This window comes from Sciurus vulgaris, assembly GCF_902686455.1.
Source record: "Sciurus vulgaris genome assembly, chromosome: 2".
Lineage (NCBI taxonomy): Eukaryota > Metazoa > Chordata > Mammalia > Rodentia > Sciuridae > Sciurus > Sciurus vulgaris.
This window is the reverse complement of record NC_136462.1, coordinates 7,506,081-7,524,469: the sequence shown is the minus strand read 5'-3', so window position 1 is coordinate 7,524,469 and position 18,389 is coordinate 7,506,081. Positions and strand designations below refer to the sequence as shown.

The window sequence follows — 18,389 nt, the reverse complement described above, 5'->3', positions numbered from 1 at the left end:
TGCACAGCAAAGATGGGTGGGTTGTGAATGGGATTCTTGCTCACTGGTCCTTGCTGGGGAGTAGAAGCTGGGTTTTCCCTAGGTAACATTTGATGTAAAATGTCTGTCTATGGTAAGTGATTGTTGGCTATCATTTAGATATCTGCCACCAGATCCTGGACCTTTACTCACAAGGAAAACAGCAGATGCCTCATCACACACCCCATCAGCTACAGCAGCCCCCGTCTCTCCAGCCTCCACCACAAGTGCCACAAGTACAGCAGTCACAACCGTCGCAAGGCTCCGCTGAACCAGCCCAGTCCCAGCAGAAGGACTCCCAGCAGGCAGCAGCACAGCAGCAGCAGCCGCCACCACCCACACAGCCACCCAAGAAGCCCTCCCCGCAGCCCAGTCCTCCCCGACAGGCCAAGCGCGCTGTGGTGAGTAGGCTTTCAGGGGAGCAGCACACCTCAGTGCTGTCCTGCACTGAGCATCGAGAGCAGGAAGTGGCTGGACATTGGTGGGGCTGTCAGGGAACAAGTGTTGTCTCTGAAGAAGAGTCCGAAGAGTTTTGAGAGAGAAGGGGAACTTGACTCCAGGCCAAAAGGGTCTTTGATTTATGACAGAAAAGAATTTCAGTGCACACCAGCGAGGGGCATTGACAGGTTTATTTAGGAAGGCAGATGTACATGCACATTCAAGGGAGAACAGGGGCAAGCTCAAGAGAGAGGCATCTGTGGGAGTAAAGCAAGAAATGCACATTCAAGAGAGAATGAGCGCCATCTGAAGAGTGAGAGACGCAACTTTGGGGTTCCCTGCTCTTTTAAAGGAAATTTGGGGAGTGGTGAGTATGATATCAATTCAGTGATCTCAAGATGTCTTCTGTTGTCTAGTCAAACTTAGGCTCTCCAGGCTGAGGTGGCCTTCAGTATCTCATCAGTAGCTGGAAAATCCCCTAAATTATAGGGTCTTAAAATGTCATATCTCTCTTAATCTAATTATTAGGGATTAATTAACAGAGAACAAGTAGATTAATAGCTTTCCCAGGAATTTGGGAGTAACAGGTCGGGAAGAGACTGGCTTAGGCAGTGACAAGCCTGGAAAAGCATTTGATACTTCTGCATTAAAATTGCACTTCCTTGTTCTTTATGTCTCTTTTCCACCTGTTTCTTAGTCCTTCCATTGTGCCTTAGGGATCTCCAAAACTAATGGCCTCTGAGAACCAGGGTGGCTCTCTCCTTCTGCTCCAGTCCTCACTGCTTGTGTCATTTCTGAATGGGCTCCGAAACCATCGGGGTATTTCCTCATCATAGGGTTATGGTGGCTGCTAGTGATGTGCAGCTGCCTGACCCCCAAGTGAGGACTGTTTACTCCACCCCAAGTTGTCCAGCCACTGTGCAGTGATTGCCTGAGTAGTGTGTCTTGCATTTTCTTCCTCGGTGTTCAGTTCTGTAAGCGAGGCAGCGTATTCGCAAGGGTTTCTGGCCATGGAGCACAGGTCCATGTTCCCCGTGGTGCACAGGCACTGGAGAAAGCCTTGCGGTGAGCACTCATCAGTAAGCCGTGAGGGCATGCAGAGCAAAGGCCTGAGCTCGGGGCTGCTGGGAACTCACTGCACACAGGCATCCTGTCTGACTGGAAAGAGAGGGAGGGAGCAGGAATTACCTACTGGGTGTCATGCTCCAGCTCTGCCAGTTCAGAGCAAAACAACTGGCTTGAGGCTACACTCTTGTCAGCTGTGGTTCGGTTAGTGCCAGGGTTTTTCCTCCCCAGAATCAAGATCCCAGTTAACTGTTATGTTTTATTTTGTAACAGGTGGTTTCTCCCAAAGAAGAGAGCAAAGTAGCAGGTAACATCTTATTTTAATATTTTTTAGTTTAGTCTCTATGCAAAACTTTAGTTTTATGTAACTTGTTAGCATCATTCCTTTCAGGTTTAGAGTAACCTTAAAACTTAATCTTAGATCTCTTCAAAAATTCTCCATCGTCCAGAAAAAGCACAATTTTTGTCTGCTTATCAACCGTCTGTAATTTTTGGATTGTATTTTGACAGAGGGTACCCATACTTGAAATAGTATTGGTAGTTAAACTGTACTGACATATATATAATCACAGTTGTGAGTGAAGGAGAATGGTCACAGCAGTGCAGACAGGAGTGCGGGGACTGAGGAGCACCTGTCCTCAAGGTGGCAGCAGCAGCAAGGGCTGAAAAGGAGAGGAGGCGCCCTGTGCTCTTGAAGAGCCACACACGCTGAGCTCTGCTGCTGTGTAAGCCAGGCCTCTTTGGAAAACACTGTTTTGTGTTTTGTTCACATTCGTTGGGCCCAAAGTTGCTTAATTTTCTTCTATATTGAAAATAAACAGAATGAGCAAAATCCAAAAGATTCCAAACAGAAAATAAGACGCAGTTGTCTCTGTGCCAGTCCATGCCTTCATACTGACCTCTGTGAAGGCACGGACCATATGGACTCATTTCTTTGCTGTTTAGTTCTTGATTCAAGTGAATTGTTCATAAAACCTGTATGAAATCTGCAACCTATGATAAAGCTCTTATTTTTCTCAGCATCTTTAGGAGAATGAGTTCAATACAGGTGAAGGGTTTTTTTAGCGCCAAATTGACAGACCTTATGCTTAAGATGCAAGCGTGGGCTGTGATCCATGCCACATGGAGCATGCAGTTGAGATGAAGTGACATGTCATTCTGTAGAGAGGCAGGAAGCACCCTGTATGACCTTTTAGAAGGACCTGCCTTTGAGCCACTGGAGGGAACATCAGGCGGAAGGAGTTAAGAGTAGGAGTATTCCTCTGACTGAGGTGATAGGATGGAAGATGTGGCTTCTCAGTCTCCTGTCATATCACAGTCCAGAAGGAGGAGTTCACCTGAGGAGTTCAGGTTTGCAAAGGCAGTGGAGCTGATGGAGACGTGTGCAGGGTAACAGCAGAGTCAGCATTCATTTGACATCAGGTCCTGACAGCGGTTAAATAGGGCAAATGGCAGAAAAGCTTGCAGGCGCACCTCAGTGGGACCTTGTGGAGACACACAGTGGTGGCCTTGGAGCCAGAAGAGGCAGGGACACATTGTTATGTAGGAACTCCACCATGCTGTGTGCTGCATGCCACTAGCAGCAAGGGCAGGCAAGCACTGCAGACGTTGTGTTACATGCCTTCTTGAATGGAAGAGTGCGGACTTCCTGTGGCCTGTCCTAACAGCCATGTTGTCATTGTGGTGGCTGACAACGTGACGCCTGACCCCAAGGTGTGGGCTCTCTCCTCCATTGGTGTGGGCTGGCCACTGGTGCTTTGGGGCACTGCATGTTCTCACTCTGTCCGCAAGCCTGACTCCGGTTCTGTGCTGGAGTAACGTACTGCTTGCTGCCAACTAGAACTCGGTGTTTGAGAGTGAAAAAGTAAACTTCAAATATGTCTAAATTATGGCTGGTCAGCACCTTTCTTCGTGTTCTTTTTTTATTAGTAAAGGACTCGTCCTGAGTGGTCATTGAGGAAACGTAGGTGGACGTGGAGAACAGGCTGACTGGAGGAGGTTGGCAGGTCTTGTCTTTGAGGCGGGGTAATACCTGAACCGTTTTGCTATCGAAACAGGATTCGTGAGTTAGTTCATAGCAGTTAGGCTGAAGCCTGCCCCTGGCTCCTTTAAAGCACTAGTCGCATCTGTTCCTTTCTCTCAAAGAAATCTCTGACAATACATTTTTCTTATTTTTTTCCCTACAGCATATTTACAGGAATTGGTATGAATGGCTTTTTAATCCACTTTTTCTTTGTAGAACCACCACCACCTAAAATCCCGAAAATAGAGACCACTCACCCACCACTGCCTCCAGCCCATCCACCCCCAGGTGAGTGCCCGCCGAGGCTGGTTCACTGGCATCCTTGCAGCTCCTCTGGGACAGTGGAACAGTCGTGGGGTGCTGGGGAAGCCTGTAGAAGGGCAGATTGCAAAGACAGCCAAAAACCATTTGCTTCACAAACCACATATTCTCTGGTCGTAGACCTCAGGGTATCTGGTCCTCTGGCCTCACGTCCAGAAATGCTAACTGCATAGATAAATGAATGTTAGAAAAATAAAATCCTGCTAATGGTGAAAGTTGGTTCAGAGCCAGGCAGGGCTGCTGTGGGTGTTAAGACTCCAGGCTTCCTTTTGGCAAGTGTCTTCCTAGTGTGTTTTGTAGAGTAAGCAGTGGTCAGTCACACGGAGAGGAAGTGGAAGGGCTTCCGGTTCTCAGAGGCGTCTCACAGTGAGCCAGGGCTTCTTGGGCAGCACCAGAACAGGAGCTTTCTTTAACTTCGCACCATTTCAGACGCCAAAGCATGGAACCAGAGCAGGCAGGACCGACATGTTTCCTAAAGGGTTTAGACATTCCAGAGATGTTCCTGAACCCCTTTCAAGTCTGCTGGGCTAACTGGTTGGTGGTCAGAGCATATGGTGACACTGCTCGAATTGATGCACGTCTGCAGACATGCAGCTCATTAGCTGGCTTTCTGTCATATCCAGTCACAGTAATTTTATATGCTTTGAGAGAAAAGAAGCACCATTTCCTACTTTGCGCCATGCTGGAGCCAGATCCCACAATCTTCAGTTCAACATGAGCCCTGCTTAAAAGCATACCTGCAGAGGATTAGCTTAGGTCAGAGTGCCCGGGTTCCATCCCCAGCACGGGGCAGGTGGGAAGAGGTGCTCCGGCTGCTCATTTAGCACTTGTGGCACAGTTGTTGTCTCAGCAGGTGGCTCCCCACCATGTGCGAGGGGCTGAGCCATTGCTAGGGAGGGATGTAGGATGTGGCACAGTTGGGAAACCAGGACAGTCGGTGAGGTGCCCCTGCCTACGTTCAAGGCCCAGAGCACTGCTGAGCACAGGCAGCTCTTACCGTGAGCGACGCTGGGTGGACAGGCCTAGGACTCCGACGGGACCTGGGAGCCAGACAGGACTGGTGGGCGTGAGCGGAACCTGGCAGCCCCAGCAGCACCTCCTAAAGTGGGTGGTGGCAGCAAAGGCGGCCTGTGTCACAGGGGCTCCCTCAGACAGGCCTATTCATAACTGGCAAGGAAAGTCAGGAGGTAGAGGAGGAGTAAGGGCACTACAGGCCCTGTGAGCATGGGACCAGGACGGGAAGAGACGTTGAGGTCGGAGTGAAGTTCAGTGGCCGTTTGGGGCAGAGTGTAGCATCTGAGCACCAGCAGGATGGCTGCAGAAGGCAGTGGTGCAGAGGAGAGGCCACAGAAGGCCAGCGTGGGTGCTCTGGGGCAGGACTGCTACAGAGCCCAGTGTGGCAGGAGCCGGTCTCTGGAAGGTGAGGAGGGCACGGACTGACACAGGAGGAATTGCCTGCTCAGCTTCCAGAACCAGGGGTCAAGGGCCCCTCACCTGCAGGCCAAGTGGGTGCCTTATGGGTCCGTCTGGACTCCCTGGTGTGGGCTGCACTTTAGCACAGGCAGGCCCCACTGATATGTCTGTTGCCAGCCTGAAATTCTGCTCACTTTCATTTTGGCAAGAATAAGGGAATGGCAGATGCTATAGTTTCTGTATCGGTGGAAAGCAGTGGCCTGTGAGCAGGTCTCTTCTGTGCTTGGTGTCCACGTCTGCACAATCAGGACACCAGCCAGGCTTTGCCCAGCCCAAGAGAGCACACAGCAAACGCCTGGGGAACTGGAAACCCTCACCTCCACCTGCACTACCATTTCCTGTTTTCTGTAACCAGAAGCTTCGTTCTGTGACTTGCACTCTTTCGGGCTGCCTCAGGAAAGGACGTACATTCTAAGTCTTGGGCTCCCTGTGTTGTGGGATGTTCTGATGTCATTTTCTAAGGGTCTGACCATGACTTGAGGGATCACAGGCCAAACCTGTTGGAAGAGGCTTTGGAAAAGGAGTGAGGGCCAAGGGCTGTGAGCCTGTGGGAGAGGCCCCTGGCCTCGGCTGAGCACCGGAACCTCTCAGGAATGCTGAACCGTAGGTGCTGCTTGCCACGCACACAGGCACGTGGACGCACCTGTCCTTCAAAAATCCGCTGGAGGGTTTGACCTGGCTTCTTCAGTAAAACAGCCAGAACTGCTGCTTCATTCGGTGTTTTTTTAAACAGCACCAACTCACAGGCTCCTTGCTCAGCGCCGGTGCTGCAGGTAGTGCTCGGCGTTGCCCTGGCTCCCTAGCTCAGGCCTCAGGAACAGAGAGGCAGAAAACTGAAGGAGCCTGCCCTGGTTTTGCTAGAAGGGGCTGAGCTGAGCCCCATGTGGCTATACACCCAGCCCTAAGGAGGGGCGTGGGGTCATTGGAGATGGTCGTGGAGGGCCTGGGCAACAGGTCAGGGCAAGACCTGCTGGCCTTAGGACGCAGGTCTGTAGGAAGACTGCAAATGCACCGCAGCTGCCAGTGCTCTGTAGAGATGGGCCAAGGAGCCCCTGCCCGGAGCTTTCCACTCCAGAGTCGTCCGGTGTACAGTTTTGTATCTACAGCTCTGGAAACCAGTGAGTCACAGGCTGGGCACTGACTTGTCTCTCTTCTACAGATCGGAAGCCTCCCCTCACCGCTGCTCTAGGGGAGGCCGAGCCGCCTGGCCCGGTGGATGCCAGTGACCTCCCCAAAGTCCAGATTCCTCCTCCGGCCCACCCGGCCCCTGTGCACCAGCCACCGCCTCTGCCACACCGGCCCCCACCCCCACCCCCCTCCAGCTACATGACTGGAATGTCCACCACCAGCTCCTACATGTCTGGAGAGGGTTACCAGAGCCTACAGTCCATGATGAAGACCGAGGGCCCCTCTTATGGCGCCCTGCCCCCAGCCTATGGCCCGCCAGCTCACCTTCCCTACCACCCCCATGTCTACCCTCCCAACCCACCCCCGCCACCTGTGCCTCCTCCCCCAGCCTCCTTCCCGCCACCTGCCATTCCCCCCCCTACGCCCGGTTACCCCCCACCTCCACCCACCTACAACCCCAACTTTCCACCCCCACCCCCACGCCTGCCCCCCACCCATGCAGTCCCACCTCACCCTCCTCCAGGCTTGGGCCTGCCACCGGCTAGCTACCCACCTCCTGCCGTGCCCCCTGGAGGGCAGCCACCAGTGCCCCCGCCCATCCCCCCACCCGGCATGCCTCCTGTCGGGGGCCTAGGGAGGGCGGCCTGGATGAGATAACCTGACGCCTTTTTTTCCTTGTTTTTTAACAAGTTTTTCTAATTAACTTGAAGAGTAGTTTAAGTGGGTAAGCAGCAGGGTACCTTGTATAATGCTAGACAGTTGCAGTAAGGAGAGGAGGGACCAGATCCCCGGGATGAAATTGGGGTGGTCCTCACACCTGGAGGATGGGGACAGCCGGCTTCAGTGTGGCCTTGGCAGCGCCTCTTGCAGTCTGACTGTACAGTTTCAGCTAACGTCGTCTGAGAGTCCTGCACTGGGTTACTTTATACTAGTGAAAATGTTAACCAGCCATATTGGCTCAATAAATAGCTTCAGTAAGGAGTGACTTTCCTTCTAGAAATCAGTGCCTATTTTTCCTGGGAACTCAGTTTTAAATAGTCCAATTCCATCTGAGGTCAAGCTGTTGTCATTCAGTGATATTCTCCCCATGAGACCCAGTAGGTCAGATGAACCACTTTTTTGATTTATAGATATTTGCATCCTTTGTATTAAACAATTGTGAAGGGTGGCCTTGTTGGATGGCTTATTTCTTTCTCCTCCTGGGAGAAGGGGAGAAATGTACTTGGAAAGTAATGTATGTTTACATCTATTTGCAAATTCCTGTACATAGAGATATATTTTTTAAGCGTGAATGTAACAACATACTGTGAATGCCATCCTATTACAGACAAGACTCCTTCCGTCAGTTATCCAAATAAAATCAGTTCTGGAACGTCCCCTTGTGTATTTGGGGCAGGAGGCGGGGCTGGGGGTTATGGAGTCTGCCGCAAAAGCCCATCTTCTCCCTCTGTACCCAGGCGGGTGGAGGAGGGAATGGAGGATGTGAGTGGAAGGCCTGACCCCACCCTCTCCCTGGTGTGTGTGTTTCGGGGGGACTAAGGCATTGCCCTGCGAGCGGTTCAGCCACCCTGGTTAAACTCCAGACCAGTTTGGAGCTTTCTTTCCAGCATCCATGCAAAGAACACAGTTCACCTGAAACCAGGCTGGGATTGGAAGTCCTTTCCATTCCTGACATGGGGGTGGCAATCAGTGGCCTCCTCCATCCACCTGAGGGGCCGGGCGTGTGGGGGAAGAGCAGAGTGCTCCTTGAGCCCATCTTAGGTGCTCGCTGGGCCATGGCTCCAGGCCACCCCTCAGTCCTTGACGGAGATGAGCAGGGAGCACCAACCAGGAGGCTTGCAAAGAGGCCTTTATTTATCTAGCTCAAAGTATACACGGTCACAATCTTGTTTTTTACTCCTTTTACTAAAATAGTTCAAATCAATGTTTTTACCACACTATCAAAAAGTTCTATTCTCTCCACAAATCAAAGTGGTTCAATAGAAGGTAGAAACAGGCGGGAATCCACAGGCTCTGGCTCTGTGGGAGTGGCTGCAGGTCCACCGTGGTCACCTTCTACAGAAAATAGCATAGCTGCCAGCCCAGGACCGGAACCAGACGTCCCAGCCCATTTCCAAAAAGCAGCATGAGTACTTTCCCCACAGTATGAAAAATAGACACCTCTACCACTCTGCAGCCATGCATTTAGTTTGTTTCTTTAAAAAAAAAAAAAAAAAAAATCAGTAGTATGTTTATTTCCCCTCAAGTTTCAAGAAGAAAAAAAAAAAAAAATGAAAGGTCACTTTTTTCTCTTTAAACACTGGTGTGTAGCTAATAACTTTTGGATAAAAATGTGCCACCCTAAAAAATGTGCTCAGCAGATTCTGACTCCAGCATAGGCGAGGCCACCTTGGCTGGGGCCAGGAGGGTGACCTGTCACAGTGGGAACTGAAGCCAGTGAGTCTCCTTGGGCTTCAAGATTGAGAATCAGCATGTGAAACGGAAAGGGGCCTCTATGAAAGGCCATCCCCTCGCCTCTGCCCAGGGACTTTCAGAGCTAAGGCTCCAGAAGGGAGGGCCACCTGGTGTCACCCTGAGCTGTGGCCCCCAGGCTTCCCACTATGAGAGGTCTCTCTCGGGCCCTCACCAGCTCACTCATGGCTCGAATTGCCAACTGCACCTGGGCTCCTGTTGGCTGCTGGCTTTTATCAGCTGTCATGTTGAAGACATGACTGTCAGATACAGTCCCATCCCAGAAAGCCAGCCCGTTGCTGCGTGGGCTCGGGCCACCAGTGCGCTGCCTCTGGGGCAGGCAGGAGGGTGCTCCCAGGGATGCTTCTCTGATCCCTGGTTGCTCTGCAGCACCAGGGATAGGGCACTTCCCTCAGAGGGGACAGGTGGCTTCCAGTCTGTTCTTCCCTGGGTGGATCAGCAGATACTGGGGGCCCTTATTGCTTACTTCAGTGGTGGCCAAGCCACCCTGATCCAAACACGACACATGGGCTCCCAGACTTGGCTCCTACCCAGCACGGACCCGTACTCCCTCAGGGCTGCTCTGTAGTCCCTTGGGCTCCAAGACCCAGAAGGGACCTGTGTGTCACCAGCCCAGCTTCCCGCTTAGGCAAGAGTCACCAGTACCATGACCAGCAGATGGGGAGCAGACCCCAAATGACAGGGAGCCCACCCACCTGACCAGACAGCAGCTCCTTCACGAGCTTTCTGGTAACACCCACAGCAAGGGCAGCATGCCCATCCTCCAAAAGCACCTTGCTGGCCCTTCCTGGGCATGCTGAGGGCTGTGGGCCTTCACCCTGAGTGTATGGGACCCAAGGGTGCAGATGGCAAACGGAACCACTCAGGGTAGAGGGTCCCTGCTGGGGACAGCGACAGGGAAGCCGTCTGCTCCCCTGTCCTGGTCGCCACCCTTGGCTTGGGCCTGATACGCAGACAGCCCCTCTGGGCTCTTCACGTGCTGGCCACATGAGCGCTGAGTGCCACCGGAAGAGGAGATGGCTGATGGCTCGAGGAACTGACCCAAAGTGAGTAGGGGTTGGCCAGGTCAGTGGCACGTGTGGACGTCAAGTGGCCTGGCCCTCAGAGGTTTGAGGATCTCCCCTCCTGGGCCTCATTTTCCTCTCAAGGAGATAATATTATCTATCACACTTCTGGTTCATTCAGATCATTTACATGGAAGGACTGGCCGTAGGGAAGGTGGCATCCATTTTATAGCTTAGAACACTGAGGCCTGGAGAGAGAAGGTGACCTGCCATGAGACAGCAAGTCAGCAAAACAGCTCGGCCTTGGCTCCAGTGGCCACCCGCCAGCGGCCTCTTCAGCAGGTCTACCCCAGGGGCTCCGGAGCCGAGTGATCTCAGTGAGCAAGACTAAAAGGAACCTTGGAGGTCCCATTTTACCAGCAGGGGCCCAGAGAAGCTGTGACTTCAGGAAAGTCACACAGTAAATTAAAGCCAGAACCAAGTCAGGTTCCTTCCTTCCCAAGGAGAACAGAAGGCTCATCATGGGCAGCCCCTGCGGCTGTGTCCAACAGTGACCTAGGTACAGCCAGCCCTGGAGGTGGCCACCCCACAGCTGATCAGAGACCCAGCCATGGCCCTGTTCTAGACCTATCCAGAGAGAGATGCAGCTCAGCCCAGAAACCCTCCAGGACCTTCCCATGTTCCTGTGAACCACGGAAAGGGATACTGGGCAGGAGGGACCCAGAAAGAGAGGGCTAACCCTGGCTGGGGTAGGGAGACTAGAGAACATGTTGGGGGACAGGGAGGCGAACACTAAAAACAAGCAGCAACTGGCGTGAGGGTGGTGGCACCAACCCTGGCAGCAGGGACTCCGAGCGCCCAGGGCCAAGGTCAGGAGGGCCTGGGAGGCCCAGGGCAGCTCCAGCAGCCACAGACACGGTGAGTTTTTTCATCCACGACGCAGAGGACCCAGCACTTGGTGAGCTGGGGTCCCGGCCGTGGCAGGGCAAGAAGTGGTGCCACCCGTCAGGATTCAGGTGCTGGTGGCCTCTGTCCAGTGCAGGGGCACCAGGGGGATGGAAGGCCTGATAGCTGCCCCCACACTGAGGGCAGGACATGGAAGCCCGAACGGTCCCTGGGCTGGTATCCCAGAAGTGGCCTTCAGCCTCTCGCGGATGGAGCCTGAGGCCCAGAGAGGGAGCCAGGTCCCTCAGGCCGTGCAGGTGCTGATCTGCCGCAGGGAGCGGTCGAGGCGTCACGTCTTCCCGGTTTGCTGGTGTGTGAGGCGGGAGATGGCGGCCTGGCCGGCAGCGTCACAGCACGCAGCCAGGGCGGCCCGTGTCCTATGTACAACTCACCAGAGAAAGACAGTGGCTTGCAGGAGTCCTGCCCATGCCTGGGGCCTGGGACCCTGGAAGGGCCAGTCCACGTCCGTGAAGAATGGCCCTACAAAGGGCCCTTGAACTGGTTACCAGACAGGTGCTGCCGGATGGAGGGCTTGGAGCTGGCAGCATCCCCCAGCTTCCTCCAGACCACCTGCGGGGAGGGGCAGAGTGTGGGTGGAGGGCCCGCCTGGGCCACCACCGGCCTGCACGTGCCTCCCGCCTTATCACTGCAAAATCACCAGCGTCCTGCAAGCCCTGGGGCTGGGGGAGGCCTGAGGCGCAGGCCCGTCCCGCCCACCCTCACTAAGGCCTGCCTGGGGCAGTTTCGGCCCGGCGGCTGTTCTCTAGGGCCCACAAACCTAGGACGCCCTTCCCTGCCGGCTCCACAAGGTCCAGTGGACAGCTGGTGGTGAGGGGGCCACAGACGAGGCCCTCCCCGGCAGACCAGGGCAGCCCGGCCCGGCAGCGGCCCAGGCTCGCAGGTCTGCGCCTCCAGCTTTGAGAACTAAGGGAAAGGCCAGCAGCTCCCAAGGACGCGGGGGAGCTGGGAGGCCCGGGCTCAGTCACCTAGGGCCAAGGGCTGGACACTGGGATGAACCAGACCGAGTTGGGGGACTCAGAGCCCCAGGCCTGGCACTCCTGGGGAGGGAGAGACTAGCCAGCGGTCATGGATGCTCTGGAAGGGGGAGCGGAGGGGGTGACAGTGGGCCAGGGAGCTGCCCAGGTCACCAGCAGCTGAGCAAGCACGCCCGCCCCGGCCCGGGGAGCGCCTCACGTTGCACATCTCTCGGACGATGGCCTTCTCCTTCTCACTCAGGTCCTCCTCGCAGCTGTCCTGGAGCTGCCGATCCAGCTTCTCATGCACTTCCAGGACCTGAGGGAGACAAGTCCCAGGGTGAGGGGCAGCAGGCCTCGGGCAAGCCACCTGACCCCCCAGCCTCAGCTTCCCCTGCTACAGCAGGGAAGCTGAGGTCCCCAAGTGGCTGGGGAGGGGTGTGGTTGTCTCCTCACCCTGTGACACCACAGACCCCATGCAAGGGAAGCAGCACCCCAGCTCACAGGGACAGGTCACCCGGGACAAGGTCAGCTGGGTGGACTCACTCGGGAAACAGCACAAGGACTCAGGACATCCACACCCCACATGAGGCACTGCCCATGCAAAGAAAGAGCTCGTCCATGCCCACAGCCCACGGCATCCATGGCACACACGGGAAGGACGGGCATGGGGGCAGGCATCGTGCTCAGGTGTGGGAGCCCCCAGGAGACAATGAGGGACACCTGCCCTGCAGGCCCGAGGTTAGCCCAGGAAACCTGGGCTTCAATCCCAAGTCACTCCTGCCCCAAATGGAATGCCTGTCCTCCCCTCCCCAGGCCTCTGTTTCCCCAGCTGCAGTAGCTCAGGGAGGGCAGGCAGGTGACACTAGTGACCACTCCCAGCCTCTGAGTCCATGGCCCCCTGCCGCCCGCACAGAGGAGAAAGCCCCCAGATTCGCTGCTTGGGTGCCCCATACACACAGACATGCCAGCTCCAAGCCCCCTGGTGCCCCAGATCTAGGGGCTCGGGCAGTGGGGCCCTTACCTTCATGGCATGCACGACTGCCTCGGGCTTCTGTCCTGCAGAGCTGTAGCCAGTGGAGGGGGGCGAGGGCAGCTCGGGCACAGGGCAGGCAGGGCCCTGCAGGAAGAATCACACACCTCAGCTCCCAGCTGGCTCTCAGGTGACAGCACAAGCCAGGAGTTCCCTGATTGTTGGGGCCAAAGCCAGGCAGATGCAGACGGAGCAGGGGAGGTGGGTGGAGGAGAGGGTGGGGCCTGGAGAGGGCAGCCCCTCTCACCCCACCATGCCAAGTCCTCTGCAGATAGCATGGTGCCTTGTAGGGTAGAGGCAGGGGACGAGTGTGTAGGACCCACGATTACCATTGCAGAGGAAGCGCGGGTAACAAGGAGGGCAAGAGACCCAGATGGCACGGCAGGCCAAGGGGCTGAATCACTGCCTGATCCACAGCCCCTGCCGGCTCTCAGCCAGGCTGTCTCAGATATCTGCGGGACGGCTCGGCCACCAGGTGCCAGATTCCATATGGCACAAAGTGAGCTGGTCAGGGGATGAGTCCGGGCAAGGTGGGGACCACCTCTGGGAAGCCGAGTTCTTCCAGCCCCTTCAGGTGGCCACGGGGACCCGGCACAGGACTTCTCTGGCTGCACTAGGGTCTGGCTGGGGCCAGGAAGAAAACACCAAGAGACACTAGCAGGCTAATGGGCTGAGAAATCCAGGCCAGGCCAAGGTTCCTTTGGCTGTGACTCGAGGCCAGGCCCAGCCAGCTCGGAGCCTGTTTCCTTACCTGGCTATCAGAAAGGGTCCTTCGCCCAGGAAGCCTGCAGAGACCTGGGGAATGCTCAAGGGCTGCGCCTCTAACCCCAGCCCAGGTGGGCCAGTCTCTGGTCCCCAGACAAGGCCTGACATAGGGGGAAACTATGTGGAGCCCGGGGTGGTCCTTCCCGGGAGGGCACAGGAGGCAGGCTGGAACTGGAGCAGATGGCCGCACTCCCCCCACAGGCCAGCAGGGGGTGCCAGCCACACACATACAGGCACAGTGGCCTGGCACCTTTCCCTGGAGAGTCCATACCCCTCCCTGTCCCAGGGGAAGACTTTGTGCCAGCTGGCCCTGGCATCTCCAGCCTATGTCCCCATCTGCACTGGCCTCTGAACTGCCTGCTCCAAGGGGCACCCCAGGGCAGGGGGCTGCTGTGATCCAGCCCATCCCGCCCACCCTGCCCTGGGGACAGTAGGAGTCAGGGAGGCCTGGCCCAGGATCCTGAAAATGACACCCGCCACAGCGGGAAGAGCCAGAGGCCTCCCCCCAGCTGAGCACCTGCACTGGGCGGGTCAGCCCAGGTGGGCCTCGGGCAGGTGCTGCAGTTCCCCAAGCCGTGGCAGGAGTGAGGCTGCAGGGCCACACAGCTGCAAACAAGGGACTGGGCCTGGGACGGGGCTGTGGGCACCAGGGCTGCGGGCACCAGAGCTGGTGCGAAACAGGGAACAGCAATGGACACCCGAGGGACGAAGGTGCAGGCCACTCGGTTCACGGCAGCCTACGCACGGACAGGGCCCGACCGTGCAGCGGCAGATGGAGGCCACGCACGCTCCCTTCCTGTACGAGAAGGGTCGGAACAGGCAGGTGCAGAGGGGAAAGAGCGGGCGGTTGCCAGGCCAAGAGGAGAGGGGAGTGGCAGGGTTCTTGGGGTGACGTCACCTGGTGATGAGTTTACCAAAACTACTGAATTACACGTTCTGACACAAGGTCCGTTACACGGCCCCCACCAAAAATGGTGTGGAGACCGTTTCCCCAAGAAGCCCGTCGAAGCCTCAACCCTGTCAGGAGGCAAAAAAATACAAACCATCTCCCCCTGGGCTCATGCCGGAGTGCCAGCGGGCAGTCAGGGGTGGCACCTTCAGTCACCTGTTCTGCTGCAGGACCCTCAGAGTGCTCAGGATCCACAGGTGGGCTCAAGGGAGACAGGCCTAGGTGTGGAAGAGCTGGCCTCCCAGGCAGAGACCTTTCACCCCTCGTACAGGGAGGGTCGGAGCGCCGAACTGCAGTTCTCCTGGCTGCGGCCAGGCCCAGAGCCCTGTGGACACTCCCTGTGGTCTGGTCTGTGAGACCTAGCCTCGGTCCTCCACACTGGTCTCAGTAGCCTCTGTGACCAGCCTCCCCCAGGACAGCCCATTTCACTGCTTCCTCTGGACTCACCACTCTGCCCCAGCCCCGTGGAGCAGGGCCCTTGACCTCCAGGCCACAGGCCCCAGCACGTGCTAGCCACAGGCCCTGCAACCCACCGACCCCAAGGCCTCGCTTCCTGCTCTCCAAAGTGGGGCAGTGAGGTGAGGCACGAAGGCCCCCAAGACCTCGGGACACCTCAGGAGCCAGAGCCACCCACTCTCCCTGCCTCCCTCCAACCTCCCAGGCGTTGTCAGCCCAGGAGGCCTGGCCATGCTGGCTGGAGAGCCCTGGGTCAGGGAGCGCAACCGAAGGCCGACACCTCACAGGAGCCAGCCGGGACCCCACTGCACGCCACCCGCCACCTGCTACTACTGCCTGTCCGACCAGAAGGAAGGGAGGGGAGAGGGCAGAGGGGACGAGGGACTGAGGAAGCGACCGGGCACCCCTGCTCCCCAGGGCCCTGGGTCAGGAAGGGACTGGAGCCTTAGGGCCACAGGGCTCCTGGGTGAACCCCTGCACGGCTGCGCGGGGCATGGGCCTGCGAGTCCACAGTGCATTCCTGGGACAGGAGGGGCCGTCGCAGGAGCCCTCCCCTGGAGCCCCAGGAGCCAGCAAGGCTGAGGGAGGCCACATCAGAGAGGAGAGGCCATGTTGCAGACCTGCAGACCCGATGTGTGAGTGCGTGCCGGGGCTCCCCACAGGGCTGCCTACTCAAGCCCCCAGCAAGGTAGACACAGGCACCAAGGTAGACACAGGCACCGCCCCCGTGGAGCAGGCCGGAAAGTGAGCTGGCCTGACCTCACAGTGCTGAGGGCAGGTGGGCTGGCTCCCAGGACCACACAGCCCTGTCTCCACAGTGACACATGGGTGATCGGCACTCAATCCACAGGCAGCAGCCCCAACGGGTGCCCAGACCAGTAGCCAGTTCCCACAATCTAACTCCCAGTGGTCACCTGCTTCCCCCCAGGGCAGGGCAGAGCCCAGTGTGGGCCTGAAAACCCTGGAGGGTCACCCAACAGAGAGCCGCCACCCAGGCCCCTCCACCGCCTCAGGTCCGAGCCTGGGCAGTGACCCCACCCTGTGCTGCAGGCTAACCAGACAGCCTCTCCCACTGTGCTCGAGTGACCCAGGCTAAAGGGCTGCAGTGAGGGACGGCGGCTCAGCTGCCAGCTAGCTCAGTGGCCTCCAGACAGTGGCCGGCATGTCCAGCGGCGTCACTGCATGTTTTCCTCCAGCCTCCGCACAGGGCCCTGGGGCTGCGAGGGTGGGGTATCGGAACCTTTGCTGGGAGGGTGGGCCAAGGAAGGGCCCGACTTGCTGGCCGTTGCCCTCGGCGCTCACTGACCACCTGGACAGAGCTGGCTAAAGTGAGCACCAGGGGACTGACCATGTGCCCTGGGCAGGCCACCCTCGGAACTCGGAAGGAGACTGGAGACAGACCGGGAGCGCGTGGGTTCTTCAGGTGGACACTTACGTTCTGCACGGAGTCCTGGTAGGAGGGCGGCAGGGACGCCAGCTGGGACTCGGAGTGGTAAGGCGAAAAGCCCTTCCGCAGCCTGCGCAGCTCTCCAGGGCCCGCCGGCTGTGGGGGAGGGAGAGGGTTAGGTGGCCGCCCAGGGCCCGCGCAGCTCGCGGCCGGGCGGCTCCCCAGGCGAGGCTCTCCAACAGCAGGGGCTGCTCCCACGCCTCCCGAGGCCCCCACTGCAGCTGCCCGCACAGCCACTGCCCAAGGGCCTCCATCTGGTCCGCTGCTTGGTCCACCAGCCTTGCTCACGCCCCAGGGGTTGAGAAGATGAATGACCGGCCCTCCCTCCCGGACCCTGTTCCTCTACTGCACGGTGCTGCGCTGGGGTTCCTGCCCCTCACCAGGGCCCGGGGGATGGCCTCTCCAGCCTGTGGGCCACCCGCGGCCAGGCCTCGCCGCCCTCGGCTCCACCAGAGGAGCCGCGCCCGTGCTCGGGCTCCTCCACCAGCCGGAGCTGCCAAGGCAGGCCCTGGGTGACGCCCAGCAGAACCCACAAGGACCCGCGTGAGCCGGGCTCCTGACAACTGCGCGGCACGAGGGGCGGGAGGAAGGTGGGCAGGTGGGCCTGGGGTCCCAAGCCCAAAGGCCAAGTCTGGGCAGGGTGAGGGAAGGGGCGGGAACCAGGAGCCGAGAGGGCCCGCGGTCCCGGGGACACCAGTCCGTGGGAGTCTGCTGCCCTCCCTCCTGCACCAGCCCTGCGAAGGACACCTTTCGTTCTGGTCACTAGGCCCTGGGGCAGCATTTCTGACCCCAACACTCCTACTTCAAAGGCACTGGGACAAAGCCTGGGCAGAAAGTCTGTACAGGGGCCAGCGAGGACGAGAGGCTGGCCAGGCAGGGCGCTGGGGCAAGCCGAGTGGCAGCCGGTCTGGGAGTCTCTCCACTCCCCACTGGCCCCCGCCCAGCTAGGAGGGACCCCCCACCCTGCACGCTCTGCTGGCTTCCTGCCAACCCATAGGCCCCGCCCCATCTCTCACAGGCCCCGCCCTGCCAATTCCCTGGATTCTGTTCTCCCACCCCGTGGGACCCAGGGTCAGACCTCCCACCCAACCCCACTTCCGGTCTCAGGTCTTGGCAGGGTCCTGCAGGAGCTGGGGATAGAGCAACACTAGGTAACAAGGGTGTGCAGGAGGCTGCCAGAGGAACTGCCAGGCACCTGTCCCCGCCAGCCCGAAGCAAGGGGTGTCCAGGGGTCCGTTGATCTGTTTCCTCAAAAGCCAGGCAGGCAGGCAGGCGCCAGGCTGGACACTGTTCCCATCACCTTTACCTCAGGGAGGACCTGGGTGTGATCCAAGGTCTCAGAGGTGCAGAGGGGTGAGACGTGGAGACCTACCCTCCGAGGTGGCCCCCAAGTGTGGTGGGCCTCAGAGGGCCCCAGTGAGCATCACCTGCATAGGGATCCCCTCGAGGTTTGGGCACTACCCAAATCACCCATGCCACTGCTGTGCAGGACTCTGGCCCTGCCTAGTCACCCAGAGACATCAAAGGTCCCCGAACGTTAATCCTCCCTGACCCAGCCAAGAGGGTCCTCCAAAGCCTGTCCTTGACTCAGATCAGCTGAAGCCCCACAGCCACCAGAACCGAGAAGAGGAGGGACCCCCAGCCTGGGCCCAGCACTTGCCACCCCGCCATGGGCGACCCCACCCCAGCCTCCTGAGCCTCCCCGCGGACCTTCCCCAGCTCCACTCAGTGGCAAAGCTCCGAGCCAGGTCATCTTCCTGGCCAGGATGGTGACAGAAGGGTCCCTCCCAGAAGTGAGCTACATGACTGTGCTGGAACAGCTGCAAGGCGCAGGCTGTGCCAGGCCCTCACCCTATTGCTGCTCTTGCCAAGGCTGGA

At 57.9% G+C, this 18,389-nt stretch overlaps 2 protein-coding genes across 3 annotated transcripts in view; one reads left to right on the top strand and one right to left on the bottom strand.

Annotated features, from left to right (window-relative positions):
* Positions 1-7,838, top strand: part of CCNK (cyclin K) — a 28,162-nt gene extending 20,324 nt beyond the window's left edge. The window contains exons 8-11 of the mRNA XM_079128531.1: positions 139-419; positions 1,795-1,828; positions 3,761-3,832; positions 6,498-7,838. Of these exons, the coding sequence (XP_078984657.1) occupies positions 139-419; positions 1,795-1,828; positions 3,761-3,832; positions 6,498-7,123 (1,013 nt within the window). The 3' untranslated portion in view covers positions 7,124-7,838. The remainder of the gene's footprint in view (positions 1-138; positions 420-1,794; positions 1,829-3,760; positions 3,833-6,497) is intronic.
* Positions 7,839-8,297: 459 nt separating this feature from the next.
* CCDC85C (coiled-coil domain containing 85C) overlaps positions 8,298-18,389 on the bottom strand; it is a 69,501-nt gene continuing 59,409 nt past the window's right edge. For both annotated transcript variants that reach the window (XM_079129510.1, XM_079129511.1), the window contains 4 exons: positions 16,500-16,607; positions 12,886-12,981; positions 12,082-12,180; positions 8,298-11,457 (listed from right to left, as the gene is read on the bottom strand). In XM_079129510.1, coding sequence (XP_078985636.1) covers positions 11,368-11,457; positions 12,082-12,180; positions 12,886-12,981; positions 16,500-16,607 — 393 coding nt within the window. In that variant the 3' untranslated portion in view covers positions 8,298-11,367. The remainder of the gene's footprint in view (positions 11,458-12,081; positions 12,181-12,885; positions 12,982-16,499; positions 16,608-18,389) is intronic.